The following is a 14405-nucleotide window of genomic DNA, read 5'->3' as shown; positions in this document are numbered from 1 at the left end:
CCTCAGTTGGCCTGAATACCAGAGGCTTAGTATTTCTGCGTTGGTTGCTGTCGCTTCAGGACTGACATTATGTCGCCACTGGTACAAAAACAGGCAGCCGACACCATTACATCAGTTTTTCTTGCCACAAATGTCAGGAGCCCCCAAACAGGGAGCTAAGTTATGGTGGAATACCACCAGTAAAAAGTAAATACTAATAGCCCTGTAAGGAGCGAGGAAGAGAGAGAGACAAGGGGGCTGGAGGGTGGGAAACCAGGACTGTAACAGTGAATACACTCGAACATCTACATTTATGGTAAGTGTACACAACTTCGTGTTTCACTGTTGCAGTCATCACACTTGGGTTGATTCCCAAAGCTGAAGAAGGGGTGGAGGCAGTCAAGCTGAGTTGTGGCTGGCTAGTATGACATGCAGGACTGCGATTGCAAAGCTTGCACTGGATTTGGAAAAGATAGGCAGGTGGTTAATGCTTGGTGAAGGTATGAACAGAACTCCATGTTGCAGCTTCCAGAATGTCCCTGGGTAGGGACTCCTCTGAGAAAGGCTGTAGAGGTTGATGTTGCCTTAGTGGAATGTGTTCTCACCTCTTGTGGGGGTGGTTTTCCTAAATGGATACAGTGTGCTATCCATTTGGAGATGGTTTGCTTTGATACGTCCTTGCCCTCTGCCCCTGGTGCAAAGCTGACTAGTAACTGGTCAGATTTTCTTAAGGGCTTAGTCCTATCCAGGTAGAATCTGAGCTGTCTTTGCACATCTAGAGTGCAGGATCCTTTCCCCCTTATTTTGAGGTTTAGGGAAAAAGGTGGGCAAATGAACAGAGTGGATGAGAGCCACACTGGACACCACTTTAGGCATGAAATTTGGGTTAGTCCTGAGGCAGACCCTGTCAGTATGGAAAATGAAGGGGTTCCACAGCCATAAGTACTTGCAGCTCAGACACTCTTCTAGCTGAAGTGATGGCCAAAAGCAAGGCCATTTTCCAAGAGAGGAATTTTAACTGTGCTGAAGCTGCAGGGTCAAGGGGGGGTGAGCTTTTCCAACACAAAGTTAAGGTCCCAAGCAGGAGTAGGGGCTCTTCTTGGAGGCCTTAAGTTGTTAGCTCCTCTCAGGAACTGCTTGATGAGAGGTGGCTCAGTGTAAAGTGCAGAGATGGCAGAGGCATGTATTTTAATGTTAAAGAAGAAAATGCCCTTGTGAAGTAGGTCTGCTAGGTAATCCAAGATGAGAGGTAAGGATGGCTGTGCTGGTTCAGCTCCTTTAGTCTGGATCCAGGAACAATACATTTTCCACTTGTCAGCATAGGATTTTCCAGTACTGGGTCGTCTGGCTTCACGTACAACATCCAGGACCTACTTGCATAGGTTAGCCACTGGAGGAGAAGTCAAGGAATATGCCAGACTGCCAGGTTCAGGGTGTGCAATTGTGGATACAAGAACTCTCCCTCCTGCTGAGTCAGGAGAGTTGGAATCTGAGGGAGTGCCATGGAGGCAATGGAGACAGACTGCACAGTAGTGGGTACCAGTGCTGGTGTGGCCAGTATGGGGCAATCAGGATTGCCCTTGGTCTCTCCTCCCTTATTTTGAGTAGTACTCTGGTAAGAAGAGGAAGGGGGAAATGTATAGACAGAGGTTTTCCCAGTGGAAGGACAGGGCATCCACTTTCCAGGCTTTGCTTTGAGGTTCCCTGGTGCAGAATTTGCAGAGCTGGTGGCTGTAGGGGGAGGCAAATGGGGTACCTCATTTCTGGGTGACAAGGCTTAAGTGTTGTGGTTCAATTGCCACTCGTGTGGGTCCAGGAGATTTCTGCTTAAGTTGTTTGCCAGAGAGTTTTGGTTGCCTGGCAAGAATTGGGCTTGCAGGTGAATATGCATGGCTGAGGCAGTGTTCCAAAGGGTCATGGCTAGCCTGCAGAGTGTGTAAGAGTGGGTTCCCCCCTGCTTGTTGATGTACCACATCACTGTGGTGTTGTCGGTTTTGATTAGAAGAGGCCCTGGAGAGAGTAGAGATCTGAAAGCTGTTAGAGCGTGCTGAACAGCTAGTATCTCTTTCTGGTTGATGTGCAGATGAATTTGATTTGTGCTCCCGTGGCCCTGAATGCACCTGCCGTCCAGATGTGCACCCAAGGCATAGTCTGATGTGTCTGTTTATGGTCTGGGTGGCGTGGGGTTGTGTAAAGGGAAGTCCCTTGTTGTGGTTGCATGCTGCTGCCCACCAAAGGAACTCTTTCCTTAGACAAGGTATCTTAGGTATGATCATTTCCAGTTCCTGAGAATGTTGGCACCAAAGATTTAAGTACCACTGAAGTTTCCTCATATGCAGTCTGGTATATGGAATTAGCAGAATGCAGGAGGCCATGAACCAAAGAGCTTGCAGTTTTTTCCTTATGGATAACTGGGTTCTGGTTTCCATTTGAGAGAAGTAGCCTGTCAGACAGGCTTGTTTTTCAGGAGTAAGGAATGCCATCTGGGATGTTGTGTCCAAGCTTGCTCTCAGAAATACAATTTTTTGACTGGGAACTAGTTTGGATTTCTTTTTGTTGATAGCGTACCCCAGAGGGGTTAGAAGGTCCTTTACAAATGTCAGGTGCTGCAACAGCTTTTCCTGACTGACTGCCTGAATCAGGCAGTCATCCAAGCAGGGATAAATTTAAATATTTCTTTGTTTGCAAAAGGCAACGGCTGGAGCCAGTCATTTTGTGAAAACTCTGGAGCAGTGGATAAGCCAAAGGGAAGTGCAGAAAACTGATAATGCATAGATCCTGCCCTGAACCGTAGATATTTCCTGTAGAAGTCCCTGATTGGGATATGCAGATAGGCCTCCTTTAGGTCTAGGGAGGCTAACCAGGCATCTTTGGACAGCACACGGAGAAGCTGCTGTAGGGTGAGCATTTTGAATTTTGGTACCACCAGGAAGGTGTTTAGAATGGATAGATCTAAGATTGGGTGCCAGGTGCCCTCTTTTCTTGGTACCATGAAAATTCTGGAATAAAAACCTAGGCCCATCTGTTCTGCAGGAACAGGATGAATTGGTCTTAAAGAGAGCAGGGACTGAACTTGGTTTTGTGCCTCTGCCCACTGGTTTGGAGGAAGATCTGGGAACCCTTCTGGGGTTGGCAGCGTGTGGAAATAAAATTTGTACCCCTGGGATACTATGTTGAGGACCTATCGATCGCTGGTGATGGAGGCCCAGTTTTTTTGCATGGCAGGCAAGTTTCCATCCTAGGGGCACGATCAATTGGGCAGAGGTGAGGGGAGGAGTTGAGAAGCCATTGTGAATTCTTTCCAGAAGGGGGTGGCTTAGCACTCCATGTTTTAGAAGTGGAGGTACTCCAATGCCTAGATCTCTACATACCCTGAGACTGATGTCTGGGGGGTCTGCTTCCCCTAGGTCTAGTCTGAGGTGGCCTTGAGGGGGCTGGAAAAGACCAATATTTTGAGGGGCAATGCCTACTGAATCTTGGAGGCCATACTTGCAAAAAATCTTTGTCTGTATAGACTTCGCTTTTTCTTCCATCTTTTTTAAAACCTCTTCTGCTTTGGTGCCAAAAAAATTCTGTTCAGAGGTGCGTCCAAAAATTTTGATTTGACATGATCTGGCAAGGTCTGTTCCTTAAGCCAGGCATGCCTTCTAAGTACAGAAGCTGTGACTGCTGCCCTGCAAGATGCTTCTAGGGCGTCAAACCCACATTGCAGGGTACGCTTGCTGACATGGCATGCAGAATACATAAGCTCCTGTAATTCTTTATTTTCTGCATGGTCAGGGAAGGTAGATCATTTTTGCTTAAGTTCCATAGTATGTTGCTGGTATTTCAGCAAGTGGAACTGACAATTTAATGCTCTAATGGCAAGAGTTGCAGAGGTGTATACTTTTTTACCCCATCTGTCTAACACTCGGGAATCCCTGTCTGAGGGGTTGGGACTCTTAGCTGCTGTTGCTTGTATTCCTTTAGGTCCTTGGAAGATGACCTCTGGGTCAGCAATAGGATTCTTGAAAAGAAATTTGTGAGAGAGTCAGGGACTCTGTAGTACCGGTCATGTTTCCTGGGAGCAGGAGGTAAAGTATCAGGAGTCAGGCTGGAATCCATAACGACATCATCCACAACATCCAGAACAGGAGGGATAGCCAAGGGTCTGTGTGCTGTGGTAAATCTAAAAATTCCCTGAATCTCTTTTTGGACTGAGGATAATCCTGACATTATCAATGGAACTGCTCTCTCAAAGTATTTCGGATTTCATCAAAAGAAAAATCCTCTGCAGGAGAGGCACAAGGAATGGATTCCTCTGCATCTGAATCCTCATAAGCAGATAAGGGCATGTCTTCATAATCAGAAACCTCAGAGTCATCAGACTCTTGGGCAGATTAAGCTGCTGGGGACAAGTCTCTTCCTTTTAGCAGTGGAAGCCTGGCTTCCCCTAATCAGCATAAGGTCTTCGGCCATTTTAAGCATCTGTGATTGTGGCCATTTTAAGCATCTGTGATTGTGGCAAGGAAGCAGGCGCTTGAGTTTGGGTAATTTTTTAGGCATAGCTCATACTCTAGGCCTTAGAAACTTGGTAGTTTTAGAAAGAACTGAAGACGTGAAAGAAGTAATCTGTTTGTGTCGAATATTGGTACTGCAAAGAACTTCCTCAGACGCCGGTGCCTGCACAGCGGCTCCGGACCCATCCAAGGTAGTGACACCCACAGGTTCTGTAGTCAAAGAAGAGTCCTGCGGCATACCGGACTCTGAACAGGTCTCGGTAGTGGCCTGCGAATCCATCGAAGTGGGCATCAGGGGCTGCGAAAGTGCCTCACTGAGTACTTAACAGAAGTGTCGTCGGCAGTTTTGGACCTGTGCGGTCAGTCTCTGTCTTTATCCTTATGCTTTTTCAGAAGATCGGTAGTCAGATGGCTTACCAAAGCCATTTTGGAATATGGAGATCGAGAGCGAAACTATTTAGCTACAATAAGGGCCCAATGACGAATAGTTTGGGCGTTGAACAAACCACAAAACCAGCAGCGAGGGACATCGTGGTCTGGGCCTAAACAGGTGATGCAGTAAGAATGGAAATCTCAGTGTGGTATTTGCTTTCCACAGGCAAGACAATTGTTAACTTTTTCTAACATCTGTTCGAGCAAGAAAAAAGGATCCCCAACAGGGTACTTAGCTTTAGAAGACTTCAACTTCAATTTCAGAAATGAAAACTCAGGTACCGGCCTACCGGCACTCGTGCAAACTGCTTCTGCTTCAGGCTCCTTGGCAAGAAAGACTGATGCAATGGTGTCAGCAGCCTGTTTTTATATCACTGATGACCTGATGTCAGTCCTGAAGTGACAGCAACCGACGCAGAAATACTAAGTCTCTGGTATTCGGGCCGACTGAGGGCTACCCCTGGCAGGATAACCCAAGTGTGATGATTGCAACAGTGAAACTCGAAGAACATCTAGTGCTCTTGCAGGAAAACAGTCTGTGAAGTGTGACAATTAAGACGTGAAAAAGTGAACCAAGAAAGTCCCATCTCCAAGAAAGGCTGTGCTGCAGGAAAAAGTTGCCATAAATTCAAGGAAAGATGTTCAGAGTAAATATTCCTATCAAATATTCTGAATCTGAAAGACTTAAACACAGAGATAAAAAGCAGTGTAAAGTTTCATTAAAATACTCTTTAAACATATATATAAAGCATTACTTGATTTAAAAAAGCCTGACACTAATATTTTATTAAAGAGTTAAGGTTAATTTAAAAGGATTAACATACTGCAGGAGTGTTAAACTCTAATAACTATGATGGCTTGCATGACAACTAGTACACTTAAGGTTCAAGGCCATCTACAAAACAAAAAAAATAAATAGTCAGTGAAGCTAAGAATGTGGTATATCATGCTGGTTTGAGGGTCACTTGAGGCCATGAACCACAAGTTTGAGATCCATGACAGAGTAAAAGGCTACCTACCTCATATGATGTATGCATGTATGTGCATTTACTGCAACTTGATAAAATATGACATAGTTCATCTAGCTTTAAATGTTGATATTTACTTATGGAGAACTTGTATGTTTTTTCTGGTATGCTCAAGTATCAAGTCCAATATGAATTAACTGTAATTACATACCAGATGATAAATTACACAAATGTCACAGATGAGACTGTTGCAATCCATAGAATGCTATCAGTAATGCAAGATCAAAACTGAGGTTTTCTTTGTGCAAAGCTTTAACCACAGTCCATGCAACCAGAGTTTACCTAGTGGCTGGAGCACTTTACTGTGTAGGAAGGATAGACATGCCCCATCCTGGGGAAGGGATGGTGGCTCCCACCCAGCTTGTGCCACTACTCTAATAACTGGGTCTCTGTATGTGCGCAAATACCTATCACAATGTTAGGAAGTCACGGTCTGAAAGACATGGCCAGTGACTGTTGCTCCAACTAGTATACTAGAAAAAGCATGCATGCAGGGCAGAGAGGCCATAGGCAGGCCTTGCAATGGCAATCATGCAACCACCTGGGGCACAGGTAAGCCATGCAAAAATGAAAACTGCTTTCAGTCAAGATCTGGCTGACAACATAAATCACCCTATGGCTGCCTGAATAACAGCTCTCCCTCAGATATCATAAATGTGCAATTAAGGGGATGCTTGATGGTCAGTAGGCAAAGGATGAAATTCATACAAAAAAGTGATATTGTATAAAGAAAAAGCAATAACTCATAATAAAGCAAACCCGATGGTACATACAGAAGTAGGATCTAAACATGAAGACAAAACACACACACAGTTATCCTATATATAAATACTTCACACATAGCCTTACCTCTGCCTCTCCAGCCGTTTGCTTCTGAAGAGTTAAATCCAGTTTTACTACAATTTTCAGAATAGATTTGATCAGCTCATCATATAGCAGATGGTTTAAGGACTGCAAAGGAGACTTTATATCTAGAGACACTTCAGTTATCAGCAGAGATTCCTAGGACAGAAAGCACAAACAGTTTAAAACAGTGCGATTATGTTAGTAATAATCAATTAGCCCATGAAATTTTAGTTCCATCAAATGAGTTGTACCTTGAACAATGAACTGTTCTTATCACATTTTACTACAAAACTATCTTAAACACTCTGACATTTGGACTCCCAAACCACAATTTCTTTTATATGATCGCAACAAAACATATTTATTGTTAAGTAAAACTACTGAACCATGCAATTTTCCAACTTCTGATACACTTGCAGGACTCCCCAAAAGCCATGCCATCCACTTTACAAAGGCTATGGTAATGAATAAATAGGTAGTAGTGTTGATTAAGCTTGACTCAAGTGAAAAGACCGCAATGAAATGGGTATGACTTTTTCCACCATATCTTGATGTACTCTGGCAATGACCGACCCCATGCCATCACTTTCTCACTTCTAGAATTTTATATGGCTGTGTGCACCGCATGTTTCCTTACAGACATAATTTGACTATAACTTTCTCCACAAAGGTGTTAAAAGCACAAGATCTGGCATTCATGGTACAGAGGGAGAATACTGACCATGTCTCAGAAGACCAGAGTTTGTTTAATGGCTTAGGTGTTTGGAGAAGCTGGCTGAGGAGGATACGAGTAAGCAGCTGTTGCAGAATTGCTTATCTTGGGAGGAAGAAGGGCAGCTTCAGCAGACCCTATAGATGACACTTAGCAGAAACACTAGGTGTTCACTTAGTGGAGTTCCAAGTCGGATAATGCCACACTTTCATAGTGTGCTAAAACACTAGAAAGCAGAGGGGAATGTAGTTCCCATCAGGAGGCTGCAGCTTTAGGCTCCACGGATTCACTGACAGGGGAGGGGTAAGGGTGTTCTTAAGGGGAGAAAGTAAACAGCCCCACCCCCCAAGGATATGTAAGCTGGCCTCTTGTGTACCACCTTTTGTTGGGGAATGGAGGACTGATGAGGATTATTCTTGGGCAGCAACAAAAGGAATGTAGGGGCCATGCCTAGCCTGGAAAAACACAGCTCACATTCCACTGCAAAGAACAGGCCAACTAGGTGAAGGCAGAAGAGCCATCAATCAAAGTCCTGGGGGGGGGGGGGGGGGATAAAAAGTGTCAAAGCACAAAAATGATATGAACATATGATGATATCCAGGTAACTGCCATCTCTCCACTAATACATTTAACATATGGCTGCCATCAATAAATTTTCTAATGAATGCACCAACCTCAACTCAATAAAACAGAAGAGTAATCCTGAGAAGTCAAACATTGCATCACACCATGCCATCCACACCACAGCTCTGTCATGCCAGTTTAACATCACTGCGTTACCTGTGTTATGTCACTGGGACAGCAAACATTTACCTTTAAAATGCATGATATAATACAAAACACCTTCTAAATTCATAGCACCTTACATCAAGAGTCAGTCTCAAGCACTAGTCAAAACAAACACTTACATAAATATTTTCACAACAAACTACAAATTTCTTTACTTGTTACACTTTAACCATGTCAGTCCTATTTGTACTATTCAATTACAGAAGAGATTTGGGGAGAAAAAGATCACACAAGTACTATACAAAACTCAAACTTGGCTACTCAAGCCCAAACACTCTAGCCCAAAGGTTCCTGGAGTTCATAAACTCAAATGCCATGGAACAACTAGTCACCATCCCCACAAGAGGAGAAAACATACTTGATCTCATCATCACGAACATGGGATCACAATGTTCAACACTGGAAGTATACCCCTCACTGGTGAGATCAGATCATAAACTAATCTCGCTGGAGGTCCTCATCCCGCCCCCACCTGAAATAAAAAAGACCACAGTGAAAAACTTCTCAAAAGCCGACTTCACACTTCTAAAACTAGTGTGGTCTCCTTTAAGGCCCCTGAGCCAGTGGTAAACATTACTCAAACCGCTGAATCACTTACAAATGCCTTCTACCAGCACCTACAGGACTGCATGGATCAGGCAATCCCAAACAAAACTAAGACTCTTTGTACCAAAGGCAAGCGTCCAGTCTGGTGGACCCCAGCCATAAACAAGCTCTACAACAAAAGGAGGAAGCTACTACAAGATAGAGCAAAATCCTTGAAAGGTAAGACACCTTTGATCATTATAAGTAAAAAACTAAGAGCTCTCATAAAATCATCCAAGGCAAATTTTGAGAGAAAAATCGCCAAGGACTCAAAAGACAATCATAAGGCCTTCTTTAGCTATGTTAGAAACCTAGGAGGAAACTCCCAGATATGCTCAGAATTAGTTCAAAATGATGTGAAGATTACTGAACCTACACACATTGCCAACATACTGGCTGACAGGTTCAGTGCAAACTTCTCCCCATCCCCCAAAGGAGAGATATCTATACCAGAGGATTGTAGCCCCCAAACATCTCCAACGCCCAGGTGAGAACTGCTCTCTCCAAAGCAAAAACACAGCATCCATGGGACGGATGGTGTCCCGGCTGTGTGCTCCACGAACTCAATGAGGAATTAAACCCGCAGTTAGGACAGCTGTTTAATCTTAGCCTCACCTCAGGATCGTGCCCAAGGAGTGGCGCCGCGACTGTGGTCCCACTTCACAAGGCGGTGCCTCGACCGACCCTGGAAATTACCGTCCCATTAGCTTGACAAGCCTTATCTGCAAAGCCATGGAGAGGATCATAATGGAACTCATAAATAAAGACATAGGGAACTTGCAGACTTTGGATCCAACCCAGTTTGGCTTTGTCAAAGGCAGATCATGCCTTTTAAACTTGGTTGACTTTTCGAGACAGTCACCAAGGCCATTGATGAGGGAAAGGCAGTCCATACAGCCTACCTTGACCTGGCAAAGGCCTTCGACACAATACCCCACTCAGGTATCATCGAAAAACTCATCAGCTTGAATGTAAACCCATACATCACAAGATGGGTTGCAAACTGGCTAAGTGACAGAACCCACAGGGTCAGAGTTGCTGGAGCCATGTCAGACTCAAAGCCTGTCACAAGTGGTGTCCCACAGGGCTCAGTCCTGGGTCCACTCTTGTTCGGCATCTACTTTTCTGAAGTACAAGCAAACACAGGAGGGTTATGGCTGACAAAGTTTGCAGATGACTGCAAACTGGGTGCCATAGTCGAAAACACATCTGACAGATATCCTTCAGAAGGGCCTCACAGAAACGGATAACTGGTGCCAGAGCCATGGCCTAAAGTTAAATGCCAAGAAATGCATAGTCATACCCTTCGGGAAAAACAAGGTTACCCCTAGCTACCATATAGGTGGCAATCCACTGAGCACAGAAGAAGTCATCAGGGATCTGGGGACCCAGGTTGACAGTAGCCTTTCGTTTGACACTCATGTTGCTAAAGTAGTTAGGAAAACCTTCTACATTGCCCACCTGATCATGAAGGGATTCACATCTAGATCAAGGGAAGTCATCGTTCCCCTGTACTCATCACTCATTAGACCTATGATTGAGTACAATGCCCCATTCGGAATGTATCTGACCCGACACCTGCAGCAGCTGGAAAGGCCCCAAAAGTTCCTCACCAAAAGGATAAAGGGTCTCAAAAATATGTCTTATGCTGCCCGACTGAAAGAACTCCAGCTCTATTCAGTCTCATACCGCTTGCTCAGAGGTGACCTGTGCTTGACATATAAGGCCATGTCAAACCCTGATTTGATGAATATGCTTCACCTCAAAAATCTAGATCCCTCAGAACCACAAGGCGGGAGACTTAAACCTTGACACGGTTATTAATAGAACATGCTGGAGGGACAGATTCATCACCCAGAGACTCCCTATGCTGTGGAACAAAATCCCGGTACATGTGAGGCAGAGCACCTCGCTGGCCTTGTTCAAGAGGAATCTTGACCAATGGATGGGGGATCGCAGATATACCCCAGGGATTACTTCAGTGTCACTGCTTGACAGAGGCACAGCAAAATAATAGGCATAGTTTTATTCAAACTAAAGGGTGGCGAAAGCCAAATAACTATGGGCTAGGCTTATAAATGCCCTTGGGCAGATAGCCTAGTATGAACCTATGAACCTATGAACTTATTATAAGATTGTCACATCAAACTTTATTAGTGTGAGAAAGCAGCTTGAGGAGAAAAAAGGGTGATACTTTTAACCAATACCACCGCAAAACAAGCTATCAAAACATCCTTATTAAATTTTAAAATATTCTATAACTTATCTGTTGAAAGGACAGTGAAAGCAGGCTACAGTCCACATGGCAGAAGCATTCAAATATGAAGGCAATGATGAAGTGAAATAAGCCATTTGAGAAATCTAGATCTATAATTACAAAGAACACTATGTGAGAACAGCAGTTTATGTTACTTAACATGAAAAACATGTTTAGCCTTAAATTTCAAGTCTTTCCTGAATCACATTAAGAAGTACTGCAAGCTATTATTTATTTATTTATTTAGTTTACATTTGTTAACCGGGAGAGTCCGACTGGATACATGTCCATTTTCAGCGGAGGCCCGGGGAGAAAAGCTCCAAGTACATAACAGACATATGAACATTGTTAATGCAAAAAAAGGAAGATAGTTGAGTTCTAAATACAATATAAAGATACATCACATCTTGGGAAAAAAAAAAACAGCAGCAGCATATAAAAAAAAAACATAGGTCAGTTACAAAGGCGAGGCGCCTTGTTAAAAAGCGGTTAGGGATAGTGAGGTAAGAGAAGGGTAAATGATAGTGGTTAATCAGGTTTGGAACAGGGACATTGCCAGAGAGTATTGAGATGGGGTTTAAGCTTTTTTTTGAATTGTAGGAGTGAGGGTTCTGAGGTGAGCATGGTGGGTAGGGAGTTCCACATTTTACCTACAAAGTTTGAGAATAGAGAATCCCCAGCAGAATTATTGGCTTTGGTAGTTTGAGCTAAGATCTTATTGGAGGAGCGTAAAGATTGCAGGTTAATATAGGGGTTAATGATGTTTTCAGAGCTGGTGTTTTCTCTGGGTGATACAGTATCTGGTGAGCCGTTTTGAGTTGGTTGAAATGGAGTTGGCTGGAAAACTCTAACCACCCTAGTTGCTTCAAGTTAGTGCAGTGGTGCGTTCTAAAGGTGGAATTTGTGGCAAATCTAGCTATGTGATTGTAACAAGAAGCAAGTTTGTTAAGGGTTGTCTTGTTTAGGTTTGTAAAGAGGGGAGGCATAGAAAAGAGTTGATAGTAGGTGTGTGCTGGCAATTGTAATTTTAGCGTGAGGAGTGAGAAAGTGTTTTACTTTATAGAGAGAGCCAAGCTTTTTATTGACGGTTTTGATGGTAAGATTGAAATGGGTGTCAAATTTAAGGGAGTTATCAATGGGAACACCTAATAGCTTTGTGTGAGCTTCTGGTGATATAGTGATTCCATTGGAGGATGTAATAGAGAAGGTGGGGGGAAGAGTCTTGTTAGTGGGTGAGAAAGTAAGTAGTTTTGTTTTGTTGGGGTTGAGAACTAGTTGTTGACTTGAGAACCATTTTTCTATTAGGTTGAAGGTGTCTTGGGTTGAAGCAGTGAGGTCTGCCAGGTTGGAGGCAGTGCTGATGATAGTCGAATCATCTGCATATTGAATGCATGTGGCATGGGGGGTGATTGTGGGCAGGTCATTAACAAAGATGGTGAAGAGAAGAGGGCCAAGAATAGATCCTTGGGGAACTCCAAGTGTAACAGGTAGGCATGTAGATAATTTGTCCTGCCATAGAACAGCCTGTTGCCTATTGGACAGGTAGGATTGGAACCATTTCAGCGTGGAATTGCTGAGTGATAGAGATTTTAATGTATGGAGGAGTTGAATGTGGTTCACCATATCAAAGGCCTTGGAGAGGTCTAAGAAAAGAGCAGATGATAGTTTATTATTGTTTCTGAAGTTATTGATGGTATTAGAAAAGGATAGTAGGGCTGATGTGGTACTGTGATTTGGCCTGAAGCCATGTTGGGAGTTAGCTAGAATTTTATTTTTGGTGAGGTGTTCCATCAGTTGTTTGTGGACACACTTTTCCATAATTTTGGCCAGGGGTGAGAGTATAGCTATAGGTCTGTAGTTGGTTAGCTCTAGTGAGCTACCACCTTTATGGAGAGGAATAATGTGGGACATTTTCCATATGGAGGGATGAAGGCTTCTGACAAGGTACGGTTTATGATTATGGAGACGGGATAGGAAATGGCCTCAGCTGCTTTTGCAGAAACTCAGCTGGGAGAAGGTCAGCTGCTAGCTTAGTGGGTTTTAGTTTTTAAGAAGAGATGTTATAAAGGATATGGGTACTGGATCGAAGGTAAATAGATGATCTGATGTAGTTGTAGTATTCTGCTGGCATGGGTAGTGGAGTGGGCTGGTTGTTTGTTTGAATTATGTGGCCAGGGATTGTATAGTTTCTGTGAAGAAACTATTGAATGTGTTAGCAATGTTTACAGGGCACTGTTGTTTGCAAGTTGTTGGAGTGGGGGTGGTTGCCTGGCCTGGGTGCAGGAGCTTGTTTAAGCCTGCCCAGAATTTTTGTGGATTATTAAGGTGTTTGTGTTGGAGGAAGAAGTTTTTTTCTTTAAGTTAAGTATTTCCACTTCACAGGTATATAGTTAGTAAAAGCGTGGTCAAACCTGTTTTTTTCAACTTCTTGTACCACCCCATTAGACATTCACTTTTAGGGTGCAAAACACTGTCAAGTTACCCACACTGAACAGAGAAGTTCCTGAAAACTTATTGAGCAAAATCAATTGAAAATCATTTTGGTAGGCCCTTCAAGTTCAGTGAGAAAAGAAATGTGTTTTATATGGATGTTCCATACAGAAAATTTTCATCACATCTTGAATTTGTACAGTATAGCTTCAAGAGCATGTAAAGGAGGCCTTGTTAAGCCACCATAAACAAGCCTCAGTAGATCTATAGCAGCAGTCTTTATTTAGCACTCTTAGTGAGGTCTTTTTTTGTTTGTTTACTCTGAACAGCCAATCTGCTTATGTGCTTTTAATGGGATTGTGCAGTATGCTCATTAAGCACATACCCCTCAACTATCCAGATTTTTGCCTCATGTTTTTGGTCTGTTCTTCATACAATGTGTGATTTTCTAGCAAATCACACAGGATTAGTTACAAAATAATGACATATTTGAGGTTCAGACTTCATTCCCTTCAGAAAAGGGTATGTGAACACAAAATCTGTTATTCTAGCAAATAAGAGCAATATTTAAAATCTAATTTGTGGGCCTTTGTCCCATTATTTTAGGCTTTGCCCAGATTTCTTGCGCTAAGTTGTTGAGCTGTATGATTAAGTATCTTGCCTAGAAAAATACCTAGGTACTTAAATTTGTCATCCATCTCAGCTTTTGGTGCTTCACTAATAGACATTTAACGGAAACCATTCTGAGTGCTGGCCAACCAATCTTGGTTGAACAGATTTTGCCATATGTTCGGCACTAGGCTACTGTCTTGGAGCCAGTGAAGTTTGGTACAGACTACTCCCTGTAC

The 14405-nt window shown here is 43.3% G+C and overlaps 1 protein-coding gene across 1 annotated transcript in view; it reads right to left on the bottom strand.

Annotated features, from left to right (window-relative positions):
* Positions 1-14405, bottom strand: part of PRKDC (protein kinase, DNA-activated, catalytic subunit) — a 4917417-nt gene that overhangs the window by 3935413 nt on the left and 967599 nt on the right. Inside the window, exon 11 of the mRNA XM_044065724.1 lies at positions 6788-6940. Within this exon, the coding sequence (XP_043921659.1) occupies positions 6788-6940 (153 nt within the window). The remainder of the gene's footprint in view (positions 1-6787; positions 6941-14405) is intronic.

The sequence above is a fragment of the Protopterus annectens genome, chromosome 3.part0 (assembly GCF_019279795.1).
Source record: "Protopterus annectens isolate FY-2018-M chromosome 3.part0, PAN1.0, whole genome shotgun sequence".
Lineage (NCBI taxonomy): Eukaryota > Metazoa > Chordata > Ceratodontiformes > Protopteridae > Protopterus > Protopterus annectens.
Note: the sequence above shows the minus strand (reverse complement) of the source record. Positions and strands in the feature narration are given on the sequence as shown.